This window comes from Leucopleurus acutus, assembly GCF_964270905.1.
Source record: "Leucopleurus acutus genome assembly, chromosome: 9".
In the NCBI taxonomy this organism is placed as follows: Eukaryota; Metazoa; Chordata; class Mammalia; order Artiodactyla; family Delphinidae; genus Leucopleurus; species Leucopleurus acutus.
Genome location: NC_139144.1, coordinates 85,541,291 through 85,566,810, shown reverse-complemented (window position 1 = coordinate 85,566,810; position 25,520 = coordinate 85,541,291). Strand labels below are relative to the sequence as shown.

The 25,520-nt window shown below is 43.9% G+C and overlaps 1 protein-coding gene across 1 annotated transcript; it reads right to left on the bottom strand.

Annotated features, from left to right (window-relative positions):
• Nucleotides 1-1,950: 1,950 nt before the first annotated feature.
• Nucleotides 1,951-15,956, bottom strand: GARIN1B (golgi associated RAB2 interactor 1B; the record flags this gene model as incomplete). The annotated part of the gene is given in 8 exon segments (XM_082846839.1): nt 1,951-2,035; nt 3,133-3,286; nt 6,188-6,197; nt 6,199-6,226; nt 8,858-8,979; nt 13,202-13,454; nt 14,418-14,602; nt 15,708-15,956. Coding segments are annotated over 8 exon segments (1,086 nt in total).
• Between the last annotated feature and the right edge of the window lie 9,564 nt (nt 15,957-25,520).

Here is a 25,520-nt window from a genome sequence, read left to right as displayed (position 1 = left end):
AAGTTTAATGGCATGGTGCAGTTGGTGGAGAGTTGGACTTGGTCGGTGAGTAGAATAAAGTGGAAGAGACACAAAGGTGCTGAGGGTACTTGAGAGGGAGTGATAATATTCAGGATGGATTCTGGAATCTAGGCTGGAGGGGAAGGGACTGAGGATGTGAGGAGAGTGAGGGATAGTGAAAACCCAGAAGGAGCAAGAGAATGCAGGATTGGTGGGGTTGAAGGATTATTGAACTCAGGGAGATATAGGAGATGGCATAGTTGGAGAGTAGGAATAATGGGGTGGGGTGCAGTTATTAATGACAAACTCTAGGGTAAAATCAGGGGGGTCAGTGGCTGAGGAGAGTGAAGGACAGTAACAGCGACCAGAGTGTGGGAAGGATCATCTATGTAGATATTGAAAGCACCAAGAATTAGGACATAACTCATCCTTGGCAAGAGTGATGGTGGTCCAGGAACTAACTTTTTAGCCCTCCAACCATTTCAGTCTGAAAACCACTTCAGTGAATGGGGGGAAGGGATAGTTAGGGAGTGTGGGATTGATATGTACAGACTGCTGTATTTAAAATGGATAACCAACAAGGACCTACTGTATAACACAGGGAACTCTGCTCAATATTATGTAACAGCCTAAATGGGAAAAGAATTTGAAAAATAATAGATATATGTATATGTATAACTGAATCACCTGAAACTATCACAACATTGTTAATCAACTGTACTCCAATATAAAATAAAAAGTTTTTAAAAAAAGTTATTTTGTCACTGCCCACCCCCCTCAAAAAAAAAAACCACTTCAGTGAAGAAAAAGACCCTCCTAGAGTATCCTAAATCAAAGCAAGACATCCAAAAAAGCTTTCCAATTAGAAGGTTGGGTAGCTTTTCTGAAATACTCATAGTCTGGTTTTTATTGAATGTGAAATATTGTGCATTTTAAATAGAGGTCAGTCCATGGGCCGTCTGACAGACCCTCCTTAGTGACTCTCTTGATCTATAATTTGTGAACCCCTGATTTTACCTATACTTCGAGCCTGGAACCTCTGATTTACCTGTGCTTTGAGCCTGTGTCTCTTCTCCTTGGAATCTCTAATAAGCGCTAACAAGATATGTCAACATTTCAAGGGGGTGTCATATGCAAAAGAAAGTGAGCCAGTGTTTGTAGGGCTGAGACAATAGTAAACATTGAAAGTTTGAACACAGAAGAGAAACTCCGCCTATTTCACAGACCTTGTCTTAACAACCTCCTGCAGGAACCTTTCTGCAGCCTCAAACCCAAACCGCCATTTGGAACAGCAGGGCCAGGCTAGCAAGTTCAAGTTAGGGAATGCACTAAGGAAGAAGGTCTAAAGCTTGAATCAGAAAAGAGGGACTAACAGGAGAAACTGGCAAAAAGGGACATTTAAGGAGAAGCCTTTGGCTGGAATTCATTTCTGTCTCCTCCTCCTTATCCAGAGGAATCTGAGCAGAGAAGAAAACACATATCGCTTTTGGTATATGGCCTTACTTTCAAGTTTTAAATTAGATAAACAGAAGCTCGGTGAGGCCTCTCTCAGAGGTGTACTTCTCTTGTCCTCTCTTCTGTTTCTTTCTGTCACCACTTTTCTGCATCTTCCTTCTTCTCTGATTTCCACCCTCCACATTCCTCTTCACCCCCGTTTTGTTCTCTTCCACCTCTCCTCTGGTCCTGGTTCTCTTTCCTTCCTTCTCTCCATCTCTTGGTCCTGGTCTTTCTGAGAGCACGCCTTCTTGTGCTGGAACGGAGGTGAGGTGTGGTGATGTGCAGTGGTGAGGACATGAAGTTATAGACTGGAATGATGCTGGAATAATGCTTCTCATCCAGGAGCCATGCTCCCAAGTGGTTCTCCAGGGAAAGGCTATGTCGTCAGCGTGAGATTATTCTAGTTTTTCCTTAGTTACAGCTTTCTCCTCCCTTCCATCCAGATAGAGTCCCTCAGAAAGCTGAATGCTGCAGACTGGCGTTGGCGAGGGCTGCATAGATTCTCTCCAGTGTGAAAGTGTGGCTCAAATAGAACTTCCTGTAGGTGTAGGAGCGAAAAACTTTCAATAAGATATAACACCTTAAAAGCTCTTCTGTGGGCACCTAGATACTTCTGTTAATTTTTAAAATTGTCAACTATTAATAACAGGTAACTTGTAAGAGTTAGTGGTTTATTGATAATACTTTACTCTGGAAAACATATAACCACTTCTACCTTCTTTAAGGGTCTCTCTCTGGTCAGACAGAGGCACAAAGGAAGTACTTAATGAATAACTGTTAAATGAATACATGGAGGGATGGATGAGGGTTGGAGTTTGGGAAGATAAGGGCTGGGCCCCAGCTAAGGCCCCTAGCTCCTTCCCACTCTCCTCAGTGGAAGGTTGGGGCCCCCAAGGAGCTCAGGGAAGGAAAAGGAGCTCCCCCCTCCCCGCTGCAGAGGCAGACCCTCATGCTTCCCACACTGCAGGGAGAAGGCAGCTCTAGTGACGACAGCGTCCTGCTAGTCTCTGTCCCTTCAGAGCCACTTGCAGGAACACCCAGGGGCCTCTGGTGGCCCTGGAGGTGCCATACTTAGGGTTTCACTCAGGCCAGTTGGAGGTAAAGAAGAACAGGGCAGGAAGAAAGAGGGCTGAGGGCTTCCCTGGTGGCGCAGTGGTTAAGAATCCGCCTGCCAGTGCAGGGGACACGGGTTCGAGCCCTGGTCCAGGAAGATCCCACATGCCGCGGAGCAACTAAGCCCGTGCGCCACAACTACTGAGGCTACGCTCTAGAGCCCGCGAGCCACAACTACTGAAGCCTGAGCGCCTAGAGCCCGTGGTCCACAACGAGAGAAGCCACCGCAATGAGAAGCCCACGCACCACCACGAAGCGTAGCTCCCGCTCACCGCAAATAGAGAAAGCCCGCGCGCAGCCACAAAGACCCAACACAGCCAAAAATAAATAAATAAATTTATTTATTAAAAAATAAAATAATAATTTAAAAATAAAGAAAGAAAGAGGCCCCCACTCCCACCCCACAGCCTCCTGGAATCATCCCCAGGACCCTAGGACCTGAACCCAGACCTGAGGTAGAATTCTAGGCCTGTCCCAGGAAGGCAGCTGGATTAATCCCATCACCGTACCTATGAGTGGTACCAGCTGGGGCCGGCGGAGGCTGCCAGAGTGCTGAGGAGTGAGAGGGGCTGCAGCCCAGTGGGGTTCTCTCTTTCCCACTCTCCATAGGTGAACGACTCCCTCCAACTGAGGTCACGGGTGCAAGGGATGGAGTCTTCGCTGGGACGGTTTTTTTCTAGGTCAAAAAGGGAATGCATTTGTGTACTTTAATTCACAGAGCACTCTCACAGAGGCCAGCCAACATTTGCGAGGTGCTTATTATGGGCCAGGCACTGTTCCAAACAGTTACAGGCGTCAATGCCCTTTTAATACTCACAACAACCCCCGAGAGGTCAGGCTGCCATAGTCCCCATTTGCTGCATGAGGATTCGGAGGCCCAGCAAGTTTAAGTCACTTACCTGTGGTCACAAAATGATGAGGCAAGGCCAGAATTCAAAGCCAGATAACCAGGCAACAGAGCCCGTGTTTTTACCACTACGTCATGTGAACAAGGCAGTACCAGTAAAAGGAGGCAACCAACGTGGCTTGGAGAGGTTAACCAAGTGAATTTCCATAGGAGATTCAGCTAGCTGAACTGGCAATGGCCTTGAACCCAGATGGCCTGAAGCCAGAGCCTGTTCCTGGTCCACTTGGCTTCAGCTACTCAAAGGGTGGCTTGCAACCTAGCAGCCTCGGCATCACCTAGAGCATGTGAAAAATGCAGTCTCAGGTCCACCCAGACCCACTGAATCCGAATTTGCATATTAACAAGATCCTCAGGGGATCATTTGCACGTGAAAGTTTGGGAAGCACTGTGATAGGTCACACCACCCACTGATAGGGAGTTGAAAGATTCAACTACACAGGTAAGCTTGGGGACGCTGGCTTTTCCAAATGTAGCTCTCTCTCTCTCTCTCTCTCTCTCTCTCTCTCTCTCTCTCTCTCTCTCTCTCTCTCTCGTCATCCAGAAGTTCCAAGAGGCTGGGGTGTGACTGTCCTTCCAAACTGAAAGGGTACACTACCTGGCCCAAAGAGAAAAGAGGGGTTCCTTCAGCTCCGAGGAAAGAACAGGGTCCTGAGGACACCCCAGGATGATTAATTGAAATCAGCCTAGGAGCATCTTGGGAACAACAGTTCCCACGACACAGATGGCCTATGAGTCTGAAATTCTAGCTGTTCTCTCAAATCCTAGAAATAAGTTTGAAATATTCTCTATTTCTGTCTTCTTCAACTCTAATCTCATGCGGTATGTTTTGAGTGTATGTGTGTGTATGTGTGTGTGTCTGTGTTTGAATGTATGTGGAAAAACATTAATTAATGAATCACCATTGTATTAGCAGTCACATAATATGAGAAAGCACTTCTAGACTTGGAGGAAACGTGGGCCAGCAGTCAGCTCTATTTACCATATAGAACAGGGGTTGTGAACTGGCAGCCTCCGGGCTCACTTTGGTCTGTGGATACCTTTTGTTTGCCCACTAAGTGTTGGCCTGTACTGTACTTTAGTATTTTATGAAGTGGGGAGGGGGGGTATGTGATATAAAAATTCAGATTTTTGTTTTTTCTTGAAAAATCAGAGTATCTGGCAACCCCAGGCTTGTGTTGCAGCGTGGCAACAATTAGTTGAAGCTTTAATTGAAACGTTCACATTTTCATGCCACTGTCCCCACCACTCCCTATTATCTCCTCAATGCTGAAACCAAGTGTCAGCCCAGCTGTTGTTTTACCAATGATAGAGTTGAGAGAAAACCCAGCCATTTCTTATATCTATGACACTTAGACTCTTTACTCCTCTATACCCCCTGCAGATGTTTGAGCTGCAACCCCTGGTTTGGATAAAAGTTGGCACAGCTCCCCTGGGATCTACACATTCCTCTAAATCTCTAAATATAACATGATATTCTGACTGCCTCCTGAGCCAATTTGGAGGAATAATTTCTTAGTGGTGTGGTGCACAAATATTTATTGAGCTCCTATTGTGTTCCCAGCCCTGTGCTTGTCACTGTAGAAATTCAGAGGCACCAGAAAAATTTAGTATTGGTTGAAGAAACAAGACTTAAGCCTATGAAACAATCAGGGATAGTATGTTGTGTAAGAGAGGTTATGAGCAAGGAGAGATTTGTCTGGGCAGGAAGGAGTCGTGAGTGGACCTGAAAGGTTAGGTAGGATTTAGGGTGGCATCAGGAGGAAGGGAGGAGAGGGGGATGAATAAGGCATGGGGAAGGGTAGCTGAGGTTTGACCAGAGCAGAAGATTTGGGCTGGAGAACAGGAGGAGTCAGAGGGCTCCCATTTGAGGAGGGGACAGTGACCAGGGAAGATGGGTACGAGGGGAAAGTTCATGCAGGATCATCCATGCCAAAATGAGTGGATCTGGGGTAAACTAGAACCCAGAAATAAATCGGGAACAGGGCTGCTCTTTCCAGAATGGGTCATGCTGTCTCACACAGACTCTGCCTCTCTTCCTAGAAACCCCGCCTCATCCGCCTTGGCCAGTCCACTCGTACTTATCCTCTCTGACTCAGCTCAGACCCCAGGCCTTCTGGGACAGCTTCCCGGGAGGAGGGAGGGAGGCCTGTCTTTGTGCTCCTGTGGCACCCCAGGCTTGAGCTTTGAATGTTGCCTGGAAGGAGAGGTTATGTAATTTGGGGACTTACCCATCGGACTCCAAAAATTATAACCCCCTTGAAGCGGGTGCTGTGTCTTTCTTCACTGTGATTCCAAAGCCTTCAACAGTGTTAGGCACTTACCAAGTGCTCAGTGCATGCTTTTGAATAAATAAATGAATGAACGAACTAGCAGAAGATTGCTGCCGTGGTCCAGGCAAGAGATGATAAAGTGGACTAGGGTGGGATCTGTGGGAGTAGAAATGAAGTAAAGAATATAAGAAACATTTGAAAGAAAGGAATTAATAGGATTTGATGCCAAATTGACTATGGTGGCCAAAGATCCCGGAGGAACTCAAACTAAGGTACAGGAGGATGACGGCAACCCTGACAGCACCAGGAAAGTTGGGGTGGGGTACTAGAGGCAATCTTACTCCTATATCTGCAGAGCAGAAAATTCTCCGAGACAAGGGTGCCCTGTGCCCTCTGTTACCTGGACTGTCGTTTTTTTTTCTCTGTCTTTCTGCTGCTCCTGGAACTCCAGCCATTTCAGGATCAAGAAAATGGAAATCAAAAGGAAAAGAATAGAGCATGAAACTCTCATTTTAAATCTTGTTTCCAGTTATATTTTTCCTGATGCAACAAAAGCTTTAGAGGCAGATATAAATGTGAAAAAGGCCAGCTGTGACTATATTGGGTGGGTGTGACGCATATTAAAGTAGCAGAAGAAAAAATAGGGAAGGGGGAGGCGGGATGGGGTGGAGTTTGGGCAGCAGAACCCAGGCTGCTGATTTTGCTGAGGTGGAGTGGGTGTGACTCCATCTGTTTGGTCCTGTGTCTTGGCCATTTATTTTATTTGCTGTACATTGCATGTTGCTGCCAACGTGCAAAAACTGCTATAACCGCAACCAGACTAGAACCTGCCTAAATGAGGAGAAAAATCATCACTCAGGGCTTCATGCTGAAAAATTAAAGAGAAGAAACTAAATGTCTGTACAAAGCAATTATTGAGACAAGGAAGCAAAAATTCCATGTTCCCTGTTTCTCACATCCGTCTGATCCGTCTTGTACACGACAGCCCAGACTCAGTTGCCATAGCTCCCTGGCTGGTCCCTCCACACCTAGCCTCCCTCTCTTCAAATCACTGTCACTGCAACAGCCAGCATGACCTTTTTAAAATGTACATGGGATCACGCCACTTCCCTGTTTAAAATGCTGCTAAGGCTCCCATTACACTTAAAGCCTAAATCCATTCGCATGGCTTCCCAGCCCCTGCCTGGCTTGGTCCCTGCCCACTTCTACGTATGTCGTCCTACCACCATCCCCACTTCCCTACTGGCCTTCCTTCCCTTTCTCTGCACTCATCAAGCTTCTTCCTCAGGGCGAAGCCTCATTTGTTGCCTTACCCTGCACAGCTTTCTCTACCCTTTAACTGGCTTGTGCATGTTTCTCCTTCAGGTCTTTGACTCCTCTGACCTCCTGGAGATGTTAAAAGCTGTCTGCGCCAGAGATTGCCAGTAGGTCCCGAGCATGCCCTTTTCCCTTCTCCCTCCGGGGCAGAACATCTAATTTTGTGTTGGGCCCATGGCTATGTGGAATGGAGGCTGCATTTCCCAGCCTCCTTTGCAGCTGGGTGTGGCCATGTGACTGAATTGTGACCAGTGAGGTATAAACAGAAGCCGTCCTTCCCAGAGTAATAAAGAAAATCTGTAAGTTAACATTCTAAGACAGTCAAAATATCTTGCTATTAGATATCAAATATCTTCCTCCATTAGAGTCCAGGGCTCTCCAGCTCAGCAATGTGACATCTTACCATCTTACATCTTCCTTCATTACAGATCTCTGTATGATATACAGAGTGACAACCACAGTATAAATTCTTTAACAGCGGGCAACTAACAAGTCTTTTTCTTGTGTTAATAGTTTTTCTACTTCCAGCTCAAGTTAGAATTAAAAATACAAGCTAATTTTTTTCTTTTTGGCCGCGCCTCGCAGCTTGCGGGATCTCAGTTCCCCGACCAGGGATTGAACCCGGGCCCTCGGCAGTGAGAGCGCAGAGTCCTAACCACAGGACCGCCAGGGAATCCCCTACAAGTTAATATTAATTGAGCGTTTATTACATCCTCCTGTAAATTTGCTGAGGATGGGCCGAGCACTTGATGCACGTGAGCTCATTGAATCCTGACACGATCTGCTTGAGGTTGGCAGTACCGCAATTTCTACTTTATAGGTGTAAAAACCGAGGCCCAGCAGAGTTAAGCAATATGCCCCCAAGGGCTCATAGTCAGAGTGGTGACTTGGGCCCAGGGTTGTGTGAGCTCTTATCCATTATGAGAGATTGCATCCTCTGAGCTCTCCTGGTTTTCAGTTTATCACTGGCATTCACAAAGAAAACTTTCTTTTCTGAAATTCTGTCTCTGAGTTGCTGGTCCCTGTTACGACAAAAATCTCCTTCTCTCTGACACCTCGTTTTTCTCTTCTGGTGACATTTACTAATTTTGTTCTGTTCTTCCTTTTCTTTGACACCACAAATCAAGTTCACTAGGACCCTGGTTCCCATTTTATCTTTGCTCTCTGGCCGTGGTGCCCTGTGGTCTAAGTGCTCTCGACCTCTGTCTCTCTCATACCAACCAGTCTTAAGACGCAACCCTTAGTCATCTGTACATGTAAGGACATTTCCTCAGGCATGGAGAAGACAGGCCTGCAGGAGGGAGCTTTCCAGAAAACATTAAAAAAAAAAAAAAAGTGACTATAGAAGCTCCATAAGTTCAAGCAGAGGCCAGGTAAGTAGGTAACGGAACCCAGGGACAGATGATGACATTTTAAACAACGTTTTGATTACTTTTCTGTAGGACTAGAAACTAGTTTAGAAATTAGGTTTTACTTTTCCACCTGTGTTACTAATTTATTCTTAATATTGAAGAAGCTACTTTCCATTTTTTATAAAATTCCTCCTCTGGGGTCAAGCCCACGATGCTTGTGGAGAAGGAGAATTAGGCAAAGAGACCAGGAAAAGGTTGCCCTGAGTCAAGAATACAGACTGGATACTGAGGGGCAATACTTCATGCACCTCCCTGTGCCCATTAACCAAGATAACTTGGTTTCTGGATCTCCCAGCACAGACCATCTGGAACGTCATGCTGGCTGGATTTGAGTCATGTACCTGAACTGGTTGTGCTGGTGCAGGTCGGCAAAAGTCTGAGAGAGGGCCTCACTCTCCCCCTTGGCCATCAGCTGCGTGAGGCTCTCGCTGGGCTGGGAGGCTTGGAGTTTCTTCTGCACTAACTAGATGGAGGAAAAAAGCAAAACCAGGTGTAAGTTCTCAGCGTCTCTGCATTTTCCTAATATCATGGTCCAGACCCTAAAGGTTAGAACTCAGCTGTCCTATCAGACAGAGCCATGCCAACTGCACAGAGAGGCAATTCTGAGGCCATATCTGTTTGTTTATACCTCCATACTGTTATAAATATCCTTTGGTGTCCCAAGAATAACATTGTCCCTGAAAACTTTAAACATAATTTAGTAGATAAGCTATTCTTATTAACATACCTTAATATGTTATTGAATAGCCTATTAATATAAACTTTAATAAAGCTTATGCTACTTGGTTTTATATTTAAATGGAAGGGGATTAAATGTTTATTGTAGGAATTTAATGTTTTTCAAATTCATTTCTCTAAGAAATATCCTACGTTGAGCTACTTTTTATGCCAGAGTAAAACTGCCTTTTTTCCTGTTGCCTGTGATACCCCAGAGATGCCCCAGTTGTGCACACTGCTCATAGCCATTCAATATTTATTGAATATCAACTACGTGCCAGGCACTGGGGAATCGAAGTGATGAAAACAGATAAAAATCTCGGCCTTCATGGATTTTGTGTTGTAACTCAAGTCAGGCTTCTGTTCATTATACTATAAGGCCTGGGGCAAAAAGGCCCAGGTAGCTTCCCTGAATTCTATCAAATATTTAAAGAAGTAGTAACACCAATCATCACAAACTCAGAAACAGAGGAGGAGGGAACACTTCCCAAATTACTCAGTAAGGTGAGTATTACCCTGATACCAAAGCCAGGCTATCACAAGAAAACTACAGATCAATATCTCTAATGAACATAGATGCAAAACTCCTTAACAAAATGCTAGTGAACCAGATCCAGTAATATATAAAAAGGATCATACACACCGTAACCAAATGGAATTTATTGCAGGAACACAAGGCTAGTTTAACATCTAAAAGTGAATTAATGTAATATACTATGTTAATAGAATAAAGGACAAAATATGTGATCATCTCAGCAGATGGAGAAAAAGCATCTGACAAAATTTAATACCCACTCATGATAAAAATTCTCAATAAACAAGGAATAGAAGGGAATTTCCTGAACCTTATAAAGGGCATCTACAAAAATCCCATGGTTAACATCATGCTTAATAAAAGACTCGATGTTTTTCCCCTAATACCAGGAACAAGGCAAGGATGTCTACTTTTGCTACTTCTATTAAACATTGTACTGAAGGTTCTAACTAATGCAATAAGGCAATAAACAAATAAATGGATCCAAACTGGAAATGAAGTTAAGCTGTCTTTATTCGCAGATGACATGAATGTATGCACATATGTAGAAAATCCCAAGGAATCCACAAAAACTACTACAACTAATAAACAAGATTAATACACAAAAAACAGTTGTATTCCTGTACATTTTCAATGACTGATGCAAAAATTATTAAGAAAACAATTCCATTCACAATAATATCAACAGCAATCAAATACTTAGGAATATATTGAACAAAAGAAGTGTAGAACTTGTAAACTGAAAGCTACAAAACATTGCTAAGGGAAATTAGATTGACATAAATGGAAAGACATTCGATATACATGTATTAAAAGACTCAATATTGTCAAGATGGCAATTTCCCCTAAATTGATATATAAATTCCACGTCCTTATCAAAATTCCAGCAGGCGTTTTTTTTTTTTTGTAGAAATCGACAAGTTGATCCTAAAATTTACGTGGAAATGCAAAGGATCTGGAATAGCCAAAACAATTTGAAAAAGAGCAAAATTGGAAGATTTACAACACCCAATTTCAAAACTTACTATAAAGCTACATTAATCAAGACATTGTAGGATTGGCACAAGAATAGGCAAACGAATCAATGGAACAGAACTGAGAAGCCAGAAATAGAGCCTTACAGTTATGGTCAATTGAGTTTTGGCAAAGATGCCAAGACAATTCAATGTGGAAAGGATAGGCTTTTCAACAAATGGTACTAGGACAATTGTATATCCACAGGCTAAAAAAAAAAAAAAGTACTTAAAAAAGTACCCCTACCTCACATCATTCACAAATATTAATTCAAAATGGATCAGAGACCTAAATGTAAGAGCTAAGTCTTCTAGACTTCTAGAAGAAAATATAGGTTAACATCTTAGTGACTTTGGGTTGAGCAAAGAGTTTTTAGATACAACACCAAAAGCCTGATCCATAAAAGAAAAAATTGATAAACTGTATTTCATCAAAATTTTAAACTTCTGGGCTTCCCTGGTGGTGCAGCAGTTAAGAATCCACCTGCCAATGCAGGGGATACGGGTTCAAGCCCTGGTCCGGGAGGATCCCACACGCTGCGGAGCAACTAAGCCCGCGCGCTGCAACTATTAAAGCCTGCGCGCCTAGAGCCCGTGCTCTGCAACAAGAGAAGCCACTGCAATAAGAAGCCCGTGCACTGCAATGAAGAGTGGTCCCCGTTCGCCGCAACTAGAGAAAGCCTGCGTGCAGCAACAAAGACCCAACGCAGCCAAAAATGAAAATAAATAAAATAAATAAATAAAATAAAATATTTAAACTTTTGCTCCTCAAAAGACATCATTAAGAAAATGAAAAGACAACTCACGGACTGGGAGAAAATATTTACAAATCATACATCTGATAAAGGACTTGTATCCAGAATATGCAAAGAATTCTTACAACTCAATAAGAAGAAAAAAATCAATTTAAAAATAGGCAAGGGACTTCCCTGGTGGTCCAGTGGTTAAGACTCTGCGCTTCCACTGCAGGGGGCCTGGGTTTGATCCCTGGTCAGGGAACTAGATCCCACATGCATGCTACAACTAAGAGTTTGCATGCCACAACTAAGGAGCAGGTGAGCTGCAACTAAGAAGCCAGCCTGCCTCAACTAAGACCTGGCACAACCAAATAAATAAATTAAATAGATATATATATTTTTAAGTTTCAAGAAAGATTTGAATAGAAATTTCACCAAGAAGATATATAAATGACTAATAAGCCCATGTAAAGTTGCTCGACAGGAAACCCTAATTAAAAACATAACACATCCACTAAAATGACTTTAATTAAAAAGATAATACTGGGCTTTCCTGGTGGCGCAGTAGTTGAGAGTCCGCCTGCCGATGCAGGGGACACGGGTTCATGCCCTGGTCCTGGAAAATCCCACATGCCGCGGAGCGGCTGGGCCCGAGAGCCATGGCTGCTGAGCCTGCGTCTGGAGCCTGTGCTCCGCCAAGGGAGAGGCCACAAAAGTGAGAGGCCCGCGTACCGCAAAAAAACAAACAAACAAAAAGATAATACCATTGTTTTGTTTTTGTTTTTGTTTTTTTTGGCCATGTGGCTTGTGGGATTTTAGTTCCCTGACCAGGGATTGAACCCAGGCCCTCAGCAGTGAACAGAGTCCTCACCACTGAACCGCCAGGGAATTCCCAACAATATCATTGCTGGTGAAGATGCAGAGAAACTAAAACCCTCATGTGTTACTGGTGGGAATGTAAAATGGTACTGTCACCTTGGAAAACAGTTTGCCGGTTTAAACATAAACTTACCATATGACCCAGCAATTCCAATTCCTTGGAATCTACCCATGACAAATGAAAACATACCCTAACATACATCTATACAAAAACTTGTACACAAATGTCCACAGTAGCATTATTCATAATAGCCCCAGACTGGAAACAATCCAAATGTCCATCAACTGGTGAATAGATAAAACATGGTATATCTATACAATGGAATACTATTCAGCAATTGAAAGGAATAAATTATTGATAGTCTGTGACTCTACCCTAGAGTTGGCCCCATGCTATGATATGGATGAACTTGAAAAACTTTATGCTAAGTGAAAGAAGCCAGACACGAAAGCCTATATATTATAGGATTCCATTCATATGAAATGTTTCAGAAATATGAGTAGAGATTGAAGACAGATCAGTGGCTGCCTAGGGCAGAAAGTAGGAACAGGGAATGACTGCAAATGGGCATGAGGGAATTTTTTAGGGTGATAGAAATGTTCTAAAACTGGATTGTGGTGATGGTTGCACAACTCTATACATTTACTGAAAAATTTGAACTGTACACTCAGGCGAATTTTAATCACTAAAGCTGGTTAGAAAAGGCCTAAGGCAAGGCTTCCCAGGGTGCCCCCGTATCAGCTCACTGAAGCTCTACAGCTCAGCTCTGACCTTGGCTGGAGGAGCCAATGGTGCCCACTTACCTGTGAGTCTCCTGAGGGACTGCAGCTGTTCTTGGGTACCAGGCAGTGAGTGACGAGAATCCTAGGGTCTTTGGTGGTGATAGACAGGCCCTTCTGCAGAATTTGAACCAGTCGGATCCAGAAGTGGAAGACAGTCTGAGGATGGTCAGGGTGGAGCCTTAGGTAGTAGATCTTCTCCGTGACTGTCCTCAACTGCAGGACACGTTGAAAGCGGTCACAGACCTGGAGCTCCACAAACTTCAAAGGGAGAATCCTGAAGGCGTGAGGGAAGACACATATTGCTTCGGATCCAACCCTGTCTTCATTAAAATGAGGAGGGTCTCCTTCAGAACTGAGGCTTTGGTGGGTAGGAGAGAGAATGCTTAGCACAGTGGTGCTCAAACTTTGGGGAGATCAGATTCACCTGGGGAGCTTGTTTAAAATGCAGACGCCTCAAGATAACCCCAAAGATTCAGATTCAGTAGGTCTGGGGTGAGCCCCTGGAATCTGCATTCTAACCTCTACCCATCCTGCCATGATTCTCATGCTGGTGTTCCCTGGATCCTGCTTGAGAGGGACAGCCCGGGAGTAAGGTAGCTGGGATCATAGGGCTTTTCAATTTCCTTCTTGAGAGCACAACAGGAGCTGGGTCCCACTGTCCAGCTTGTCCATTCATTGACCTCAATGCCTCCATTACTCCTCCCAAAGGAGTTAAGATTCAAGGAGTTGGCTTTGGATCTAGTATTAGTCAGCTGGGTCTGGGCTGTACTTGCCATAGGTGTACCTAGAACATAATGGAGAGGTCTATCACTGAAGCAACATGGAGCAATGAAGGGTTTACTTGGGCTTCTGGGAATATCTAGAGATTCCTGAGATATCCTACAGAAGAGGCTCAAACATCTAAAAGGGCCGTTTCATCCCCGACAAGCATAATGTTACAGCTCCAAGTGAGACTTCGTTCCACTCACTTTACCAGTAGGAAGACTGCAATGCAGCAAGTAACCTGTGACTCAAAAATTATTTGAGTCTAGTTAGTTGCATAAGGACTAGAACCTGCATCTCCCAGCCAGTGCTTCATCTGCCAGACTGCCTGGCTTCCTTGCCCCTTGGCCCCAAGTGGAGAGATTTCCTAAGAATTCAGTGCAGTGAATGCAGCGAGAAGGAAAGAGGGTGTGTAGACTGGCCCTCACTCCTGTCCACTTTATGGCCCCCCTTTGCCCCCCTTCAGGATGCTGACCTCTTCAGGATGATCTTGGGGGCTGTAGTTGGTTGGTTCCATGTCTGGCTCTGCCCATGGTGCCATTTGACGTTGGCCATGAAGAGGATGTTGGGAAGAGGCAGGCAGGGCACAGAGGAGGTCACCCCAAGGGCCATGGTGTTGGAGGCTTTGTAGATGCCTATCCAGTTCCTGCTCTTTTTGACCTGCAAAGCAGCACCCCCAGGGCACAGTCTGAGCACTGGCAGAAGCAGCAGTATGCTTTAGGCGAGAGGCACCATTCACATTTTGGGCTGGATAATTCTTTGCTTGGGGGAGGAGCTGTCCTGTGCATGGTAAGATATTTAGCAGCGTCCATGGCCTCTGCCCAATAGATGCCAGGAGCAATCTCCACCCTCCCCCCATACAAATTGCAATAACCCCAAATGTCTTCGGACATTGCCAAATGCCCCCTGGTAGCAGGGGCAAAATCATCGCTTGTTGGGAACCACAGTTTTAACCTATATTGGTTAAACAACTGTACCAGTATTTACTTTACCTACTATTAGCAATTGCCCACAAGAGTTCCTTGACGTGTGTCACACTTCTGTGAATCCTCCCCAGACTGTTTCCTGGATTTTCTTTGAAGAACCTGTCCTTTGGCACTTTCTTGAGGGGCCCTATTATCTCCTGCACCTTTTCTGCACTGTCAGGTCCCTGTAACTTCCAAGTTCTGTTTATTCTGGATTCCATCTGGCCTGAGGGGAGCCCAGACAAGGAAACAAAAATGCACTGAGTGCCATTGCACTAAGGCCTTTGCCTCCTGTGTTTCATGGAACAGTCAGGTCAGTCCCACCCTTATTACAATAGAGGAAACTGGGATTCAGGGTGTGCAGGTCACCTTCCTGATGACACCTCCTGATAAGAAAGCAGTGGACCGGACTCTGAGCCCAGATCTCTCCGGGCATCCAGCTCCTATTCTTTCACCCACCAACATTTCTGTTGTGAACCCTCAAAGGGCAGCTCATTTTACTGCCTCTTTGTTCATCTGCTTTGAGCTGACAGCCTGGAGGAGGAAGTAAATTGACGGAGGAAGATACCAAATCCTCCACTCAGAGCAGACAACACTTGACCTCTCTCTCCAGAGTGACTGCAGGAGAAAACCTATCTGGAGCTCTGCAAAGTCAGGGTCAGATGGGGTAGCCTTGCCTCAGGTTCCTCTCTTTGCCTCAGTTGTCACTCCACTCCAGTTCCAGGGACAGACTCTCCGTCACATTGTGGGAACAGATTTAGAGGAATCAAGGAGTGCCATTCTGAGCGGCCCAAGAGTACCTGGACAAAGTTGCTTTCAAACACCACTGATTCAGGAAACAGGTTGAATTCTGGAGAACGAACCCTCTGGCAGAGCAGTCCCTCCTCCACACCCAGGCCCACTCCAGGATTTGGTTCCCTATCCACAGGAAAGAGGCCCCTGAATTCTTCCCAGGCATTCAGGGAAGGGAAGGTTGGATAGGATCTTGTGACTTTGACTGCCTTCTTCGATTTGTTCCAAGTCTTTCTATGTGGAACTGATGACAGCATTTCCGCACATGCTCAGGGGCCTGCTGCGCATTTGTCCTGGGATCTCTCTCTTCCCTTCTGGCCTTGGGCAGCTGGCCAAGGCCTGGGACCACCAATCAGATCACAATGATGAATGGATGACATCATGAAAAGCCAGGGCAGGCCTGCAGGAAAGGGAAATGCAGAGGAGCCTCCCTTTTCCTCCAGGGTGCTTTCACAGCTTGTTTAGTGCCCTGACAGGCCCCAGCCCTTCTCAGGACCTGAGCTCCCCCAGAACTTGCTAAGAAAGTACTGAACCAGGCACAAAGCAAAGAAGGAAGGCTGTTAGGAATCTCCTTCTGCTTCTAAAAGGAAAATACCCTCCCTGCCTTTCAACCCTCCCTTACTCTGAATGCGACTACCCCCAAAGAGTTTTCTTATTTATTTATTTTTTTCCCCAAAGAGTTTTAAAGGCTGTTGTCAATTTAAAACCCAGCCTTCCTGAGCTTTGTACCATGTGGGCTCCACATACCCTGGTTTATCTGCAGTAGCCTTTGCTGTTTCTGGAAGGAGTTGAGGGGCTGTAGATGCCTGCTCTGTGTTCTCCTACAGCTGGCTGGCTACTTCTGCGGGCCTTATTTCCCTGAGGAAGTCACACTGAAGAACCATAGAAACAAGCAGTTTCTTACCCAGAGGCTGGCTTGGTGAGGGTACCAGCTGAGAGGAATAGAATCCCAATGAGTAGCTCTGCTGAATCAACAAGCCCTACTTCCTCGTCCTTGAGCCAGAGGAAGAAAGAGCCCAGATCTTGGGGTGGCTAGATCAGAGGAAAAGAACCAAGCAGCCTGACTGCTATTCAAGTCTATTTCAGGGAGAAATCACATTCTAGTTTGGACAAAATTCCAGAATCTATTAATCATCAAGGAACATTCACCATCAAGGTTAAATACAGTCAATTTAGAAAAGCAATCTGACAACCAACATATGCAAAGTACAAGCATGGAGGTTTATTTTTGTGTTTCATTATCAAGTCAGGGAGAAGGCTGAAAGGTCACGAGGCTGCCCTTATCTGATTCATTCAGCTCCCTCTCTGAGTCGTTTCCATTACGCCCCTGCTCTATCGGCTCCCTCATGGCTAAAGCAACTTCTGCACTCACGTTTTGTTTACCATGTGGGAGAAATGTCCTCTATGGTAACATTCTCTAAGGATGGGGTCAGAGACTGCATCCTGTGGTTTGCATTTCCCTGGAAACAACATACAGTACAAAAGTGATGGCAGTCATACGCGGATATGATGCTTTTCACAGTTAAAGCTTACCTGCAACAGTAAATCTTATTGGCTTAGATACATGGTTTGGATATATTTGGCCATTGAGACATTCAAAAATTCCCTTCAATATGGAAGATGACTTTTTCTCTTTACAAGCCCATTGAGCCCATTTTTGTGGTGTGTAGAGGGTGGCTTTTTAGCACCCAGTCTAAATAGCTAATTGTGAGGAAGCAAGTTTTCAGCTCTAAACAAAATGCTAAACAATGATAAAATGGTGCCTTAAGTTCCTATTCCTTCCTACCTGCCCCCATCAAACCTCAAAAACTAGCACACTGAATCTTTAAAAAAACATTTGACAGATACTTAGTTGTCTGTCCCAATATCCATTCTCTCCATTCCTTTAGTAATAGAATGGTTGGTTTTTAGTTGGACACAAGTTTCTGGAATAAATATGTCGTTTCCTGGCCTCCCTTATAGCTAGGTAAGCCATAGGACAAAAAAAAAAAAAAAAAAAAAGAGGTAAACTCAAGTGTTGGGTGAAATTTCTATGAGGAATCATTATGGGAAGGGGATATGCTCTTTTCCACTCCTTCTTTTTCCCTTCTGACTGGAATACAGACTTGATGGCTGGAGCTGGAGCAGCCCTTTTGGGCCATGAAGTGGCATGCCAAGGATGGTGGCAGAGCAAGATAAAAGGGCTCCAATTCATTGCAAATCATAAAATTATCATATAGTCCTGAACTCTGTACCTCCAGACTTCTTTTAAGTATGAAAGAAATAAAGGTTTTCTGTGACTTTGAGCCAGACTTAAAACAAGCTGATAGAACTATATAAAATGACTATCTACTCTTCTGGGCAAATTTTACAGGAAATTATGGTACTATTTACCAATAATTCTAAGCAATGAAGAAAACAGGGTTAATCTACAATCACGTTGGACCTTAAGAATGACAAACATAATTTCTGGAAAAAGTTGTATAAATATATATTCCAGTAATATGAGTAATTTATTGGTTTTGTTGTTCTGTGTATACATTGATGTTGATGCTGTCACAATTGTTGACTTTTGCACAGTTACTGATGAGCACTTTGGTGAGAGTCTCCTCGACTATGTTGACTGTCCTTTGGTTTGAGGCTAAAGTCACTTGGGCAGGGTTGGGTATCATTTCAAAAGCTTTCTCAAGAATGACCAGGAAGGACTTCCCTGGTGGTCCCGTGGTTAAGACTTCACCTTCCAATGCAGGGGGTGCGGGTTCAATCCCTGGTCAGGGAGCTAAGATCCCACATGCCTCAGGGCCAAAAAACCAAAACATAAAACAGAAGCAATATTGTAACAAATTCAATAAAGACTTTGAAAATGTCCACATCAAAAAAATCTTAAAAAAAAAAAAGAATGATCAGGATATCTGGTTGTCAGTTGAGGCTGGGCCCAGGTTCTGTGGGGTTTAAAGCTTATACAATTTTGGAGACTGGAAGGAGGGGTGAGTCAGGAGTTATTGTTTAATGGGTACAGAGTTTCAGTTTGGAAAGATGACCAGGCCTCAGAGATTAGTAGTGGTGTTGTTTGCACAACAATGTGAATGTATGTACTGCCACTGAACTGTAAACCTAAAAATGGTTAAAATCGTAAATTTTACATTGTGTGTCTTTTACCACAATTAAAAAAAATGCTGGAGCATAAAAAATGAAATTTAAAAATCCTACAAAAATATGATACAAAATTGCTGGAGGTCCTCCTAGGGCCTTGGAATAGCCCCTGTGATTAAGGAACCCTGAAGCTCAAGCTTTATTATCTTCATGGTAAATATGTTCCATTTAAATACGTGTCACTATTTTTTAAAAAAAACTGGGACTTCCCTGGTGGCGCAATGGTTAAGAATCCGCCTGCCAATGCAGGGGACATGGGTTCGATCCCTGGTCGGGGAAGATCCCACATGCCGTGGAGCAACTAAGTCCATGTGCTGCAACTACTGAACCTGTGCTCTAGAGCCTGCGAGCCACAACTACTGAAGCCCACGTGCCCTAGAGCCTGCATACCACAACTACTGAGCCCACGTGCTGTAACTACTGAAGCCCGAGCGCCTAGAGCCCATGCTTTGCAACAAGAGAAGCCACCGCAAGGAGAAGCCCTTGCACCGCAATGAAGAGTAGCCCCCGCTCACTGCAACTAGAGAAAACCCGCGTGCAGTAAAGAAAACCCAATGCAGTCAAAACTAAAAAAATTAAATTAAAAAATTGTATTACATAAGGAGTACATGTGCTTGTAGAATAATAGAAAATACAGACAAGTTTAAAAACAAATAGCATATTCTTACCTCCCAGAAAACGTCACTGTAACAGCTACACGTGTGTGTACTAAAATAAGATCATACCGTAAAAATCGTTTTATAACTTTTTCATCACCTATTTTATTTAGTCAACACTCTCTACCTTTGTGTTCTGGTATTTTATCTCATCTCAGTTAATTTCCAGGCTATATTAAAATTCATTCAATTAATTCCAATTATTCTTATAGCTGGTTTATCCAAATCAGTATCCAATCCAGGACCACAATGCCCCTTAAGTTTATTTTAATCTCATCCAGTCCCTTTTTTAGAACACTTACTAGAGGAAACAATTAAGTCAGTTGTCCTACAGAATGTCCTACCTTCTGGATTTCTCTGGTTATTTCTTTGTGTTTAGCTTGCTTCTCTAGCTACTATATTTCCTATGAAATAGAAGTTATATCTCGGGACTTCCCTGGTGGTCCAGTGGTTAAGAATCCATCTTGCAATGCAGGGGACGCTGGTTCGATCCCTGGTCAGGGAACTAAGATTCCACATGGTGCAGGGCAACTAAGCCCGCGTGCCACAGCGACTAGAGAGCAGCCTGCGTACCGCAATGAAGAGCCCGCATGCCACAACTAACACCCGACACAGCCAAAAAAATAAACTAATTAATTAATTAATTAATTTTTAAAAAGAAGTTATATTTCAAGGGCAGATGGATTCAGGTAGTAGTCACTATTTCTTAGTAAAGAGCTACCATGGGATCTATGTAAGATATTACTATCTTCTCCTAAAGAATGTCAGTAGAAATACATATAAAGAATACATAACAGAAGAAAAATGATTTCAGAAAATAGAATAAATTCTTTGAAAAGTATCTTCTCTGCACTCTAAAGGAAACTGAATACAATATGGGACCCTATGGAACAAAAATTCAGAGATACCAAAATTAGATGAAAAGAAGACTTGAAAAGGTAAGAGAAAAAACAGAAGAAAAACCCAGTAAATATCTGAAAGTCACAATAGAAGCCACGAGAAGTAGAGTTGATATGGCAGAAAACTGAGTCAGAGTGCCATGGATAACAGGTTTGAGAATATCACACAGAACACAATAAAGAAAGGTGAAGAGATGAAATGATTAGAAAGAAAACGACAGCTATTTGAGATGTTTATACTGACCCAACATACAGCTAGAGTCCTGATGAAGAGGGAACAAATGGAATTGAAAAAATAGTCAAAAGCATAAAAGAAAAGCCATTTCTGAAACAAAAAGACTCAATTTGGCAAATGAACGGGATTTCCTATATTCCAGGTAAATCGAGTAAAGAAACCACTGAGCTCAGAATAGCTCTTCTGAATTTCCTAAATCTCAGAGATAAAAGCCTCCTACTACAAACATCCAGAGGGAAGCAGCAGACAATCTGCCAAGAAGAACAAAATGAGACTGACCTCAGATTTCTTTTCAGCAATTTTAGATGGCATAAGACGATGGAACAATGTAGAAAGAGTGTTGAGGAGGAAAGGATGTGACCCAACAATTCCATAAATGGCTAGAAATTAATTCAAGTGTCAAGGTAGCAAAAATAATCTTAAAACTCTAAGCTCACTAGAATAAATAAAGCCATAAGCTGGTTCTTTGAAAAAGAAAAATTAGACGAACCACTAGCTAACACCTTAAGTTTTAAAAAGGAAGACACAGGGCTTCCCTGGTGGCGCAGTGGTCAAGAATCCGCCTGCCAATGCAGGGGACATGGGTTTGAGCCCTGGTCCAGGAAGATCCCACATGCCGCGGAGCAACTAAGCCCGTGCTCCACAACTACTGAGCCCACGTGCCGCAACTAATGAAGCCCATGCACCTAGAGCCCGTGCTCCACAACAAGAGAAGCCACCGCAATGAGAAGCTGGTGCACCGCAACGAAGAGTAGCCCCCGCTCGCCACAACTAGAGAAACCCCATGCGCAGCAAAGACCCAACGCAGCTGAAGATAATAAATAAATAACATTTTTTAAAAAAAGGAAGACATAAAACATAAAATTTGAAATAAGAAAACACAAATAAGTACAAGTAATAAGGAAGTACAGGCTCCTGGGTAAAGGTAGTAACGTGAAGCTGTATTACTTAGAGTATAATCTAGGTAGTCAAAAGCCCCCAAAATACAGTGAGTTAAACAAAACAGAATTTTGATTCTCTCTTACATAGTCGTCCAAAGGTAAGCAGTCCATAGCTGGTAAGAGTATATCTGCTATTCTCAACAGGTGGGTTCCAAGGTGGTTGCTCCGGCTCCTGCCATTATGTTTGCATCCTGGCCAGTGAGAAGGGGAAAGGGGAAGGGGAGTGTACACTCTTTCCTTTTAAGGGCATGGCCTGGAAATGGCATAATCACTTTTGCTCACATCCCATTGGTTGGAATTCTGTCACATGGCCACACCCAGATACAAGGGAAGCTGGGAAATGTAGCTTTTAGCTGGGTGGCCATGAGCCCATGTAGAACTGTAGAGTTCTATTATTTATTATTTAAGGATGAAGGATATTGGTGGATTATCAGCAGACTCTGCAAAGAAGCACGTCACAGAATTACTCCCTCTGACATCCACGGTAAATACATATTATTTTTTTAACAGCAAAATTCTAACTAGTGACACTCTAACCAGGAAAGAGGTTACGTGGTGGCCAAAGGATAGGGAAAACAGAAAACCCAGGTATGGCCTGATAATAAAGAAAGCAAGTTAATATAATTGTGTGTGTTCTCACAAATTACCCACCACCCCCAAAAGGAGACAGGCAGCCAGAGGGACGAGTAATCAGCTCAGAGAAAACAACAGTAAGAAAAATCTTCAAGAGTAGAAGCCCTCATTGATCAGAGCACTGCCTCCGCAGAGGCAGAGAAGCTCAGCTGGGCTCACCGTTTTTCAGATCTCCAGGCTGAATTGACAAAGATTATTCCATGAGAACAGGATGCATCTCCAACTAGAGAAAAGGACATTTAAAGGGCCATCAGGAGAGATAGCACAGCCCAAGATCTCACCTGGAGGGACAGTCCAGAAGAGATTGGAGATGAGAAGTGAGTTGGAGTGAGGGCAGAACAGGCAGGATGTAGCTGAGGGGGTGGGAAAGGGCGGGAGAGAGCCTAGGAGGGAGGGATGGCACTCATGGGATTGCACCAGGGCACGAGTGATGCTGTCAGGGACTTGCTTCCCTGAGAGCTACGGAGGTGTGGGACCAGCAGAGCAGAGGAGCAGCCCCAGGGTGAGGTGAGAGCAGGAGAAAGTGGAGACAGCAAAGTAGGCTTAAAGTTGTCTGTTCAAGTATCAAGTCAACCAGGAAATATCCAGGAGAAGGTCAATACTCCCGTATGATGGTCCTCAACCTTGTCCGACCCAAGTCCCCTTTCCACGGCAAATATTTCGTAACACCTCTTCTGTTGTTCTGAAATAAAATACAGTGATTGTACCATATATAAATATAAATATATACACATATAGGTTTTCAAAATCGATGTGCTAGCTCAACTGTCATATAAAAGGAAAAACTATAATAAAAATATATATTCTAATATGTAAATGCTTGTGTATGACTCTTAGAAGTCAGAATGAAAGCTAATCAGAGACCTGTACTCAGAATGCAGTAGTTACCAAAAAAAAAATACCCTTGAAGGTGTATTGAACTGGCTTCTGAAAAACAGTAAAAGCCCACTATAGTTTGACAAGTGAGGTCCCAAATAGTCAATCAGGCGCTGTGGCGTTATTCTGAAGTTAATAGAGTACCTGGGGTTAGCCTACTCAGCCAGGGGGCTGGAAGGTGCAGATCCAATCCACTGGGGTCCCGCCTGTAGTGTGGCGCCACCTGGCGCCAGTCATTCGCTCTGCTACATCGTTAAGAATCCGGGTCTTGGGGTTGGGCTGGGCCCCTGGTTTAGCAACTAGGCTGGGCTGAGCCTGCAACCAAAGGTCTCAGTGATGACGGCTGACAGAAATGGGCGCAAGAGAGACTGACACTTATGAGAAGAGGCCCAGAGGCCATTGGCCCTACTGCCCTCTGGACTTTGAGACTCACAAGCTGCCCAAAGTTCCTGCCAAGCTGTTCTGGGCTTTACTTTTCTCACCTGTAAGGTATAGTTCAAAATAACAGCTATCTCACACAATTGGGAAAATTACATTAGATTGTAGAAGTGGAGACAATTTGAAAAATTCAAAGCGTTTACAAATGGAATGTCCCGAGTGCGCGTGTGTGATGATCCGATACCACTAGTTGCCGCATTCTTCTTGCAACTAGGCATGGCCCTTGAATGGTGGTGAGGGGAGGCATAGATATGACAGAAATTCCTTTCGTTCTTTGTGCAAGGCAGCGTGGAGACTTTAGGGGGCTATAAGACCAACTTAGAATAAATTATGACTACTTCTTTGTTTGTCATGGACACATGGTGTGTTCCCGGTTATTGTTGCAACTATTAACATTCAAAAACAGGGTTTTGCTTGGGGGCATAATAAAAAAAACGTATCTCTCCAATGGGGAAATGAGTTGATTTATCCTAAGTCAGGCAGGAATCAGAGACAGATTCGAAAACCTGAACCATCCTCTCTCGGTGTATTTCTAGATTGTTGTATTTCTGGTTGTTTCCATTCAAGTTATAGCTCCTGAAAGTGGCCTTAGCCTTAATAATTCTAGATTTTCATTTATTATTTTTTAAATTGCCATTGGTAATTTTTTTAATATATAAGTTTATTTATTTATTTACTGTTGGCTGCATTGGGTCTTCGTTGCTTCGCGCGGGCTTTCTCTAGTGGCGAGCAGGGGCTACTCTTCATTGTGGTGCGCGGGCTTCTCATTACAGTGGCTTCTCCTGTTGCGGAGCACGGGCTCTAGGCACGCAAGCTCCAGTAGTTGTGGCACGCGGGCTCAGTAGTTGTGGCTCGCCGGCTCTAGAGCACAGACTCAGTAGTTGTGGTGCACGGGCTTAGGTGCTCCGCGGCATGTGGGATCTTCCCAGAGCAGGGATTGAACCCGTGTCCCCTGCACTGGCAGGCAGATTTCTTAATCACTGCGCCACCAGGGAAGTCCCTAGATTTTCATTTAAAACGCTCATTTTATGAAGCTTCACCATTCTCAGTGGTTGTTTTTCTTTTGAAGCCATAGTCTTGGATTTCTCAAGATTGACCCCTTGTGGGCTTTTTTTTTTTTTTAAGTAAGATAAGGAAGACTTTATTTGGGACAAGAGGGGTGGGGGGACTAAAACAACAGGTGGAGGGACCACCGCAATGGAATTTTGCAGCTGGGGAGAGAGATCGGGCTCAACTCTGAATGCAGGATGGATAGGTGGCAATTTATAGCCAAGGAGCAGGGTGAGGAGAAGTGGACGGAAAATTACTAAGAGGAAGCATCAGGGGTAAGGAGGATTCTGGCTAAACTGACTGACAGGATTCTTGCTGAAGATGAGACATGTTTTGTTTTGTTTTCTACATCAATGGCCTGTGGTTCTGAGAGTTCATTAGTGGATCCCTTGGTGGCCCCAGGATGCAGGTCAGGACCTCTCATTTCTACATATTCACTGTCCCCAGGTTCTCTGCTTCCCCTACCTGCTGTCTCATCAATACCACTAGAGTCTTAATGGACCCACTGTTAATTATTTCTCTTCAGACTTACGAGGGCATTTGTGAAGATTTCATCTCACTTCCATCACACATTTTAAGTGGGTCCATCTTGGTAATATTCCTTGAGGACATTTTCTCTTCTCTGAATTCCATTTCAGAAACTTTAAGATGCATTCTTACATTGTTTGGGGGATTGTTTTTTGCAAATGTCGTGTCCTGGTGGGCTCTAAATGACTCTGGATAACAATGTTTTATCCCTTTTAAATGATGTGTTTATTGGCCATTAAAAGCTTTACCAATCCCTTATGTTGTGTTATTTTCATCTAAGAAATAGTCTCTGGGAAGTCAATTTCACTAAGTTCATTCAGCAAAGGCTGTAGTTTCTTCCCTCGTTTGCGGGGAGGAACAACATGGGGCAGCCAGAGCTGCCTGTGGCAGAAATGGATTTATTTAACAACCTTTAACTGGGTACCAGGCAGGA